Consider the following 12,348-nt stretch of genomic DNA (forward strand, 5'->3'; position numbering starts at 1 on the left):
CTGTGAAACTTAATTGACAGCATCTTCACTGGAACCAAATGTGAAACACGTCCCATTTTTCACATTTCGTCCCAATGAAGATAGCCTCAAGCCCTCAAATTAGCTGTCGCCGTTAATCAGTTTCACAGAACGAAATGTTGCGTTGGCAGTGTTGCCATGTCTATATAATAGTCTGTTATATCAAATAATATAGACGCATATCCTTCAAATACGAAGAGAGAAAGCTTTTAAAAAGTACATTTTTACTATATTATTTTATCGATTCTGCAATTTTATGATTTATGTAAAACACAAATGAAATATTATTTGTTTATTTTGATATTAATTGCAATTAATTATTAGGAAATTGTTTTGGTAACTACCCTTTGATAGGTTATCGGATAGATTTGGCTTTGGCAATAGAGTCAGAACCACCAATTGCCAGATGTGTTTTTAACTTTATTATTTACTGAAATTTTACTATGTACTTTTAAAAACTGTTTTTTAAAATTTAACTGGTGACCTTAATTTTAATTACATAAATGGTGACCATGAGTCTGACAGACTCCTGGCTAAAAAAAGCTGTTTTGTTAACCTGGCACCTAAAAAATGCAATAAAACAGTTTTTAATAATAAAACTATATTGTAATGTCATTTTTATTAAGTGAAAAAGAAAAAAATCAAACTGTAGGACTTATAACAAAAACAGAAAAAATGGTAACTTGTTCTATAACACAAAATTTTTAAAGTCGTATTCTAAAAAAATTAAACATATACAAACAAAAATATAATATGTAGGTATGTTTAAAAATAGGTACATTTGATAGAAAACATTGTTAAAAACAACATAATTGCAATTCTGCTCTGCTCTGTATAACTTTCATGTTTGTTAATATTTATGTATAAAACTTTACAACTGGGTGCTTTTAAGTGTGAGAAATTATAATTTTATGCAAACATTAATATAGTTAATAGAGGGCGCCACATATGTAGTATAAATTTAAGCTTAACATTATATACATTGTAACAAAAAACAGGTATTTAAAACTCAACAGTTTTCGAGATAATCACATTTTACAAATCAGCTACATAATTCTAATTTAACTCAATTACTATAGGCAACGAAGAAAAGTAGACAAAAAAATTAATACTTTTAAATTTCTTATATAAAATACCTTTAACTTAAGTGAATAGTTAATGAAATATTAAAAGAAAATAAATATATCAGTAGAATAATTAATAATAGGATAATAGGATTTTACATCAAACAAGTCATAATCAAAACATTTTATTTACAAACCATACTAAGAAATAGTTAAACTAAATAACATACATTTTTGTCCACCATTTTCTTTAGCAGTTATCAATACGTTCCACAAAAGATCGTCTCATATTAAAGAGCATCTTTGGTTCAAAAGAAACTGCTGCAGTATCTATTTCTTCCCAAAGTTGGTTGCTAATGTAAGTTTCTTATAGACACGCTGTTTCATTGTATTCGATATACCAAAATCCCGAGGATTAAATTATGGGCTAAGTGGTGGCCAAAGAAAATGACTACCACGACAATTCCAATGTTCAGGAAAGTTGGTATTCAAGTATGTTTTCACTTCACTTGTATAATGTGCTGGTGCACCATCATGCACAAACCACATATTTTGCCTTAGGTTAAATGGCAATTCTTCCAACAAATCAATAACATAATTTTATGTAAAAAAATGTAAATAGTTCTCACCATTCAAATTACGAGATAACCCAGATGGCCCTAATAAATAATTATCAATGATTCCACACCATACGTTTATTTTAAATTCATGTTGGAAATGCCTTTCTCTCTTACCATGAGGATATTCAGTATCCCAAAAATGATTGTTCCTTTAATTAAAAACACCATGGCGTGTAAATGTAGCTTTGTCCGCAAATAATATTCTATCGTTGAAAGAGTGGTCAAGATTTTGCCTGTTTCGGATATCATTTGCAAATCTGCTCATAATAGATTTTGCACAGGTATAAAATAGTAAGGGTCAAATGCTTACGGTATAGGCTTTTTAGAACTGAAGTTTTGCTGAGTCCTAACGCTGGAGATCTTGATCAGGCGTAATGATTTTCAGGCGACATAAGTTATCACATTTAGGACGAACCACTTTCGCCTAAATTTCGAAATAGATGTTTAAATGTTTAGTAATTAGGTTCCAGCCTGTTTGGGAAACTTTTTAAATACTCCCTTTTCGCTGCATGCCAGTATAAGTGTTGCTGACAATAAACAACAATCATATCTCTCATATCCATATTAAAAAAATTATGATGCCTCAGCATTTTCTGCTTTTCTTTAATAAGCCAAAATAAACTAGATATTACAAAAATCACTGATTAAGCAAAACAACTTATTTTTAGTCATGACAAGCATTCGTGACATCAGCCTACTATGTTAAAATGTCCTGTAATGCATTGAGGTTGTCTAATGACAATCAAACCAGGCTTAAAAAAAGGTGGTAGGTACAGTAGATGGTACTTTAGACTGGAACGAAACATATGAAAATAAATAATAAATATACCAAAAAAGAGACATGCTTTTTTTGTAAACAGTTCTACCTCTGTAAGTACATATTTATGTAATTTTATCGTAATGTTGCTTATCTCTTTTTAATAAATTTGTAGAGCACTTAAAGAAATATTAAGTGACTAAAAAACAGAATTGTTTTAATTCCAGACTGATAGAACCTGACATATACCCAACAAAACATTTTATATATATATATATATATATATATATATATATATATATATATATATATATATATATATATATATATATATATAGAGAGAGAGAGAGAGAGAGAGAGAGAGAGAAAAAGAGTATGACTATTGAAATTCAATACTAAATGTGGTTCACTATGATAGTGGAGGATTCGGTCCAGTTGGAGAGTAAAAAAAAATAACATTAGCTACTTCATCCTTTTATTGAAGACGTTTCGTGTATTATATTTATACACATCATCAGTTCATCTACAAAATTATATAAATAAGCAAACATCCATAGGCACAAAAAATTTGCGAAACATTTTACAAAAGTTTTTTTTTAACAATTTTTAACTTTTACAAAGCTGACTACTTAGTTCTGTTTTTGATAACACAAACTAAACGTTTTGTATTTTTTAAATCTGTATTGTTCATAAATTAAGCTATTTTCTTCACTTCCATCTTATTATGCTGCATATCTTTTGTAAGGTAAACAATGTGCAAATTTTTTATATCTATGAATTTTTACATGAAATGTCTTTAATAAAAGGATAAACTAGCTGATATCCTTTTTTTATTCTCCAACTGTTGACTGAGAACCCTCCACTAGCATAGTATACATTATATACATACATATCATATAGATGTATTGGGTTTTGTAATCATCCATTGGGCTTTAAGTAAAACTCTTTCAGGTCTGTTTGAGTTTTCCAGTTTATTTAATTCATTATCAAAAACATACTAAAAAAAGAACTACATTATAAAAATACAGTTGTTATCAATATACAGTCTTACCCTTGTGAGTTCGTTTTTAATAATGATTTAAATAAACTCGAAAGCTCAAACAGGCCTTAAAGTGTTTTACTTAAAGCCCAATCGATTACTACAAACCCTAATACATTCATATGATTAATGTTTATCTAGTCACAAAACCTTATACTATTACAAAAATTAATATTAAACTCACCAGGCTTCTGGGTTGAACCGTGTCAATTATTACTATCTGATGTCTGATAAATAAACAATTCCTTTGGTTTGCCAACTGTTATAGTAGTGTTTAATAAATTCCATAAGTAAACCTCCAGGTAATGAGCTTTGTTTTTCATTCTCATAAGGTTCAGAGTTTTCATTATGCCACCCACAGTAATAGATTGAAAATTATTTCTCACTTCTAGTTAGTATGGACTTTCCAGATCTTAGTCTTGGTTTTCTTTATGTAAATCTTAATAAGTTTTTCATGTTCCTATACTAAACTATCCACAATAATTCTTGCTTTGGTATCCATTTTGATACTTTTTGAAAGTCTAAGGTTTTCCAAGCCATTCTTGATCTTTAATGTAATAAGGAATTATTAACCCCTTTACAAAGTTGTTCCCAGTACATATTCTTAAATCTTTAAGTATAATAATTATCACTATATTTCACCCTTTAACCTTCAATATTTATCTAGTTTTAGAAAAAGTGAATCACCATAATATGTATAAATAAATCTATCTTAAAATAATTTTCAGTGTAATTAATCAATTTATTTATTAAATATTTATGTCCAACTTTTTTAAAATATTTGCATATTTAATTGAAAATTAAACCTACTGTAAACCAGGATTAAACTTCTTCCTGATCCTCGTGAAACACTCTCGTGTGATGATATAAGCGACTTTTCCTAGAAAATTTTTTAGGGCATAGACTACATGGATATTTAATACCAGCATGTACATCCATGTGGATGTTCAAGTCTTGCTTCCTAGCAAAATTTCTTGAACAAACTTCACAAGTAAAAGGTTTTAGGCCAGTATGGATCTTCTGGTGTTCTCTCAAGTGTCCTTTATTATAATAAGTTTTGGCACAAAACTCACATTGAAAAGGTCTCACCCCAGAATGAACTTTAATATGATCCTTTAACCTAATCTTGCTTGGAAATGCCTTATCACATACACCACAAACAAAAGGTTTTATTATAGCATGTGAGTCCATATGTAAAGTTAATGAACTTCTTGTTGTAAAAGATTTCCAACAAAGAGTACATTCATATGGTTTTATTCCAAAATGGCTTCTCAAGTGAAGTTCAAGATTGTATTTTTTAGTAAAACTTTTAGGGCAAACATGACACGCAAAAGGTCTTTCATTGTTATGAGCCATTACATGTGTATCTCTTGATCTTTTATGAACAAAACTTTCATTACATATGTGACACTTATAAGGTCTCTCTCCAGTATGTACCCTAATATGTACCTTAAGAGCACTTTTATGATCTGCTTTTTTAGGACAATAAGGACATTGAAACCTCTTTTCTCCAGTATGGATTCTAAGATGAGATGTTAAATTACTATTCTTAGCAAAAGCTCTATAACAAATAGGACATTTGTATGGTTTCTCTCCTGTATATTTTCTATAGTGAATTCTAAAATGACAAATATTATCAAATGTCAGTGGACAATTTGGGCACTTTATTCTTGTACCTGCAGGTCTTCTTTTAACACCTTTAGAGGTTTCTTGTTTTCTAATAATTTCAGCTAATTTTTCCTTCTCTTTCTCAACATCATATTTTTCTTCCTCTTTAAATCCTAAGAAACCCTCCTCAATTGTAGGATAGTTTACTTGTTTTATTTTATCTTCGCAATATTTAACATGTTCAATTAGATCTAGTTTTGAACAAAATGATTTTAAGCAGGTAGTACAATCAAATGGTTTCAGTCCAATGTGTTTCTTTAGATGCAAAGACAATTCATTAAGGGATGAAAAGTCTTTACAACACACTATACACTGAGATGAATCTTCTTCAACATCACTAGTTTCACCAAACAGATCATCATCTTCAACCAGTTCAAACTTAATATGTTCTTCTAATATTTCTTCTCCATCATCTTCAAATTGTAAGTCCTCTTTAACTTCTTCAACATAATCAGAATCATCAATAACTTCCCGTTTTATTTCTTCTTCTGTTTCATGACTTTTTAGGTGTTCTTCTAACTGACTATTCTTCATAAATAGCTTTGAACATACCACACATACAAAGGACTTAAGACCTACATGGGTTCTTAAATGGGCAGTCAATTCAATTTTACAAGCAAAGCTTTCAAAGCATACAATGCATTCCCAAGCATCAAGTACTTCTTCCTCCATGGTTTTTTCTTGATTAACAAACACCTAAAAATTATACATTGTATATTATATTAATATTTACATTATTATAATTTATGTTTTTAAACCTTTAAATAAATTAAAAATGACCTCTAAAGCTTCACTATTAAGTACATTTACAAAATATACCCACCTTTCATAAATTTCATCAAAATATAGAACATTACTATAGCATTTTTAAATCTCCAAACTTAATAAAAGACTTCAACACGTTTGCCAGACAGCCAGTTATATAGGTTTAACAAAATTAAAATGGCTGCGTGGCTGTTTGTATTACATACATGTCTAACTTGTCACAAACACAAACTTGTAGCCTTCAGACTTCAGATTATGGAATATTCATTTATCTATGGGGCAAAAGTATAGAGAAAATGCCGGTGAAGTTAGCTACAAATGAGGGAAAGTTTTGTATTTGACAGTGTTGCCATGTCGTTTTATTAAATCACGAAAGAGCATGCGATACAATATTATATAATTAATTTTACTAAACATTCTTTTTAAGTTTTTAAAAGAAGTTTAATTAATTTAAATTTAATTTATTATAATTTAAATTAACTTAAATTTTTTAAGCTTTTAAATTCTTAAGTTTTTAAATTTAATATTAAACATCTTTGCCGATATATTTTTACTTTGTTATTCACATTTTATGTTAAACTAAAGCGTTCTTCCCGCATTCCTTCTACATTTAACAGCCTCTCTGGTTCAACAATTGTTGTAGGCATTATTTTAAATTGAAATTTTGTTTATAGAAATGTAATGACCACAAACCATACATACTGTATGAGTATTGAGTATGTATGGTTTGTGGTAATGACGATCTGAACAAGTTCCAGCAACTAACTAATACAACCTAACCTAACCCTCTTATCTATGACTAATACCACAAAATACACCATAGTGTTTCCAAATTTTTGACAGTATTGCCAGTTAATAACCAAAGGCCAATTATAATTTTTTTTCTAATAACTAACTGCAATTAATATCAAAAGAAACAAATATTCATTCGTTTGTGTTCTATATAAATTTAAAAAATACCCGATTCCATAAAATAATATAATAAAAATGTACTGTTTCAAAGCATATTTACATAATAAGGACATGACAATACCGCAAACGCAAATTTGACGGTTCATTTGTAGTTAACTTCACCGGCACTTTCTCTATACTTCTGCTATCCATGGCTAGATTCTAACTCGATGGTTTTACCACAGATTACACCACCCAACATGTAACATATAATAATATTATATCATATATAAATAAAGATTTTGTTCTATATTTTATTCTTTAATTGTTAGTTTTCACATTTGGTCCCAGTGAAGATAGCCTCAAATGGGTTTGACAGAATGAAATATTGGTGTTTGGCAGTGTTGAAATTTACATTACAGATGAAACATACGCAATCAAAAGCAATAAGATATTTAAAAACTAATACTTAACAATTACCAAAAAAAGACAAAGTAAATAGTTTTAAAACAGTTTTTAAAAGTAAATAGTAACAGGTCAGTATAAATAATAAAGTTAAAAATACATCTGTTGCAATCTGGCAACTGATGGTTTGAGCACAGAATACTCCAGTTGGGATGGAGTAGTTTGTGGTTTGAGGGTTCTGACTCTATTGCCAAATCTATCATCTAACCTATCAAAGGGCAATTGCCAAAAAAAATTTCTGATAATTAATTGCAATTAATATCAAACGAAACAAATATTAATTCATTAATGTTTTATATAAGGTATACAATTGCAAAATCCATTAAATAATATAATAAAAATGTACATTTTAAAAGCTTGATCTCATTGTATTTGAAGCATATAACATATACATTCTAAGAACATGGCAACACTGCCAACGCAATATTTCGTTCTGTGGGACTTAATTGAGAACTAATTTGAGGCTATCCTCACTGGTACCAAATGTGAAAAACCTCCTTTTAAACACTTTGGCATTTTAATGTAATGGAAAATAAATATAGCCTTAACATAACAAGAAAACCCAAATAGTATACGGAAAATATATATTATCCTATAGGATAAGGATTTTTTTGTTATTTTAGGATTATATTGATTTTGCCTTCGCTTTAAAATGAGTTTACAATTTTAGGTAATTTTATTTGCCTTTTGAATTTACCGCCATGTATATTATAGTTACGCACCCTGGCACTGGGTGAGGTGCCAATTATCGTTTTACTATTTAGCCTGACACCAAGGTTAGTAGATATTTAAGTAGGTTGTCTCGTAACTATAGACCAATCAAATGCTCGCTTTTTAAAGGCGGGAATACGTCACCCATACGACACTTTTAAAATTGCCATAAGCTTCAATGCTAATATAAGGTTCAAAAACTTAGGTTTTGCAATATATTTTGGGATTTTCTTGGGTATAGGGATGTTAAGTGGTTCTTATATTAGTAATTATATCAATTTTTTTTTCTAAAATCAATAGTCTGATGACAAAAAATAGAATTGATTATAGTGATAATATTGTGTGTTTTAAATGGAGATAACAGTTTATTTCGCACAAAAACCCAAAAAAACAGTAGAAAAAGTTCAAAAGCAAAAATACTAAATATGTAGGAACTTACTTATTATGTTTTTCCTGGAATTTGCAGCATTTTTATCTTATCTAGTGGTAGGCAAAAAAAACCAATAGGTAATATAAATAATTTATTATTAGATTAAAATACAAAAAATGATTAGTCCTTCAAGCACAAATCTTCAAGCTATATATGCTTATCTCATCTAAAAAATATATCATTATTATAACGTACAAAACTACATATAATTGTTATGACAAACCTTGATATCACGGCTACGAAAACACACTTCACAAGTGTTTATGTACACAAATAACTAAATAATAAGTCTCTATAAATAATATTGTCCTTATACCTATACTTAAAAATAAAAACTAAACAATAACTAAACAAATAAACGAACTAATGATACTATAGAATAGAGACAACAACAAACGTGAACGTGGGGTATGACGTATGACATGGCAAGAGGCGTATGGTATAGCATGGCGTATGCGTTGATGTAAGCAAAGAATATAGACGCTTATAAGCGTCTATATTCTTTGATGTAAGTGCTGTTTTCTCAATTCGAGTTTATGTTTCCGTTTAAAATATGGCGATCGCCTGCTGATAAACTTCAAAGGCGGCATCTGAGAGTGGGCATTCTGATAGTAATTTATTCTGTGATTATACTATACAATGTGGCTTCTTTTTAATGACGTGTAGTGTATTTTAAAATAATTAAAACTCATATAATTGCATTCCTAAAAGTTGCCTTATTTAAAAGGGATGTCGTACATTCTTGTAATATTTCATTATTATAGATTTTCATTGACCTTCTACTTCTGAGCAATAGTTACATACTTGTGATGATCCTAGCAAGATCGCACAAATGCTAGAGTTTACACTTTATTATCTACAGATAGTCCTTTAAGGAAGAGTATTTTAGAAGGTATGGAACTTATAACAAACCAGTACTATTGAATATAGAGGCATCCATTTTTGTTTATCGATAGGAAGATCTCCACCATGATAAAGATTAAATGAAGATTAGTGGAAAATATAAAGTATGAAGTTATCCATCTGGTACCAGGATAGCAGCTAATAGAGATAGCATGCTAACAATATTTAGAGTGTCCCCACCCACACCCCCTGACAAGGGCTTGAAGAATGAGGAGGAGGATATTTTGCTGCCAATATTTTACCAAAGCTTTATACAAATAAACAAGTGTCAAGATATCTGTGTTTTATTTTGTTGTTTTCCGGACTTCAGTTTGTTAATGTAATGGAAAACAGATGTCATAAAATAATAAATAAAAACTTTCCTGTACCTCAGAATAATAAACAATCAGAATGCCCACTATGCTTGTCAAGATAAGTATGGCAGACGGAATCAGCCACGGTTCATAGACTTACTACAGTTGTCTCTTCCGACTAACCAATGAACATTAAGCCCGAAATTACGTTATGAGAGTACAGTAATTTGAATCGTAACATTGTTAATCGTCGTTTTTATGTCTTTGATGTGTGGAAAATAGTAAAGATAGTTATGAAATAAAGATGTCTAGTGGATTATAATACCTAATTATGAAAAACTGTTAATATGTAGGCAGTTTGGCACTTAAAGTTAATCAGAACCAGTTGTTAACATTTATCCAATGTTAATGCAGGATTTATGTAAATCTAGGACTTCAATCTCCATTTTACACTGAAAATTTGTCACGTATACTGAATAAAGAACCTTTTAAGCTTTGTTTATATTATTTTGTGTATATTAATTGAGTTAATTGGAGTAGCCCACTTTGATACAAAAATACAGTCCATTTATGAATATTTCAAGGTGACAATCTAAAAATCCTGATTTCCTCCCATACATTTTATTAGAAACACTTAAGATTTTAAAAATCGTAAGATGTAAGACCCTAATCGTGAGATTGTGTCGGTCGTCGACTCCAGAAACTTTGATGGACTGATCATATAGTGAGGATGGATGATGACATACTTCAGGGAAGAGCTTTAGATGGTAAAATTTAGTGCGGAAGACCAAAAGGAATGTTATTGTAAAGAAATTTAGCGCCAAGTAAATAAGTTTTCTTCTGCTGCTTATATTCTAATACTTTTTCTTTCTCTTGAAGGAAAAAATTAGGTGCATAAATTATGTTGGTTCCTTCAATATTCTGTTACCAATAACATAATACCCTGTTGTATTGAATCCAGGTTTGTTTAGTTTGTAATAATAAATCTACAAAAATAATTTACAAAAATAACATATATTCATTATTAGTTTACAAATGTTTATAAAAACTACTATCTAATTAACACAATGATAAATAATACATAGCATATTTACATTGTAGTTACTTTAAAATGGTCGCTGTCAAGTGTGGAATAAACATGTCCCTCATTGCTCAAGAACTGCAAGGCTTCACTGGAAAATAAATACATCACTGTAAAATATGCCTTTTATAGTAAATACAAATATCGGTGAAAGATGCATAAAAGTATATTCTTTTCCTATATTTACCAAAATACACCAAGCAAGCTGCAGAAGTTATATAACAAAGATAAAGTTATGAGTCAAACCAGTGAGTGACAAAATATAGATGAAAGAAGCTATGAGATACAAAATAATCAGATACTCAAATGATGGTTCTTTAATATTTATTAATTTTTTTTTTCCATTTATGTAACAATTTACTACTAAAACTAATCAATAGTTTACTTACTTGATCTGTTTATGCTGGTTGGGAGGAAAATTAGATAGTAAAGTATTCCTGCTCATTCCATTTAATGTCTGATCTGTTTGAAGTATCTTGAATACCTTTTCTTGTATTGGAGTTAATCCTGATGTACCACTATCATATTGGTCAACAAAGCTCATTGAGTTAGCCAAAGCTGCACCAGGATTATTAACTTTTATATCAGTAACCTTCAAATAAGTACATATTGTTATTATTCTTTAAGTATAAATCACTAAGTGAATATAAATTTGTGACTTTCAGTGGTAAGTTATATATAGTAAGTTTCCTAGCAATTACATATAAAGATTCTGTGTAATCCCCAATATATAATCAGTCTTACCATTTTTTTGCTGTCAGCTTCTGCTTGCAATCTGGTATAAATAGCTTCTAACAAATGAGTAGTAACTATATTGCAATCATCTACAGGAAACATTCTAAGAACCATAATCATCTTCTCATTATCTTGATTTCTAAGAGATCCAAAAACTTGAACATAGCTGTCTTCTTTAACACTTGGTAAATTTGTAGCAGCATCTCCATCGTTTTCCAACCACAGGATGGCTTTAACAGAACCTGTGCTATCTTCTATAGTATAAGTAGCTTTTGTGGATAAGATTTCCACACTTCTTAAAATTCCAACCAACTTAATCTAGAAAAAACTTTTCAATAAAAAACAAACAGGAAATAAATTATTTCACTATCTTACGATTTGAACTGGTGTTCCAAATAATGTGAAATCTTCATCTTTACAGTTTCTAATTTGTTGGATTACAACTGGTACAACATTTTGAGATCTTTTAACACCCTGAAATTACAAATGGAATTTATGTAAAAATTTCAGATTGATACAACAATCCTTCCCCTGCATTTTTTATATAATTACCAAAAAGGGGGAGACTTCTTACTTACCCCTTTGTTTTCAGTGGTTTCTTGATTAGCTGTGGTGTTTAAGAAGCCACCGGCAGCAGAATCGTTTCCTCCTAAAATATGTTATTTATAATAATGATTACAAAATATTTCATATTATACATACTTGAAAAGTCTCCCCACATTTTATGTTTACGCTTCAGACGTTGTTTGAAACTTAATTCATAAATAATATAAAATACCACGATTAAATTGAGCGGGAATAAACTTGTCAATTCTAAAATGAAAGTGACTGTTTGAAATCGCCTTTTGACATATTTTCCACTTCTTTTAGTTTAACGTTTTTCAAATATAAAGATATAGGAACACAGC

At 29.6% G+C, this 12,348-nt stretch overlaps 2 protein-coding genes across 2 annotated transcripts; both read right to left on the minus strand.

Annotated features, from left to right (window-relative positions):
- Positions 1-4,226: 4,226 nt before the first annotated feature.
- On the minus strand, positions 4,227-6,172 carry LOC140446099 (uncharacterized). Its single transcript, XM_072538633.1, has 2 exons — positions 5,990-6,172; positions 4,227-5,862 (listed from the first exon to the last, which is right to left on the minus strand). Exon 2 carries the CDS (start codon positions 5,836-5,838, stop codon positions 4,321-4,323), a length of 1,518 nt encoding a protein of 505 aa, XP_072394734.1. The 5' UTR covers positions 5,839-5,862; positions 5,990-6,172; the 3' UTR covers positions 4,227-4,320.
- Positions 6,173-10,619: 4,447 nt separating this feature from the next.
- RPA2 (Replication protein A2) lies at positions 10,620-12,300 on the minus strand. Its single transcript, XM_072538635.1, has 6 exons — positions 12,143-12,300; positions 12,019-12,089; positions 11,816-11,914; positions 11,450-11,758; positions 11,095-11,297; positions 10,620-10,796 (listed from the first exon to the last, which is right to left on the minus strand). Exons 1-6 carry the CDS (start codon positions 12,159-12,161, stop codon positions 10,715-10,717), a joined length of 783 nt encoding a protein of 260 aa, XP_072394736.1. The 5' UTR covers positions 12,162-12,300; the 3' UTR covers positions 10,620-10,714.
- Positions 12,301-12,348: the final 48 nt, after the last annotated feature.

This window comes from Diabrotica undecimpunctata, chromosome 7, assembly GCF_040954645.1.
Source record: "Diabrotica undecimpunctata isolate CICGRU chromosome 7, icDiaUnde3, whole genome shotgun sequence".
Taxonomy (NCBI): domain Eukaryota; kingdom Metazoa; phylum Arthropoda; class Insecta; order Coleoptera; family Chrysomelidae; genus Diabrotica; species Diabrotica undecimpunctata.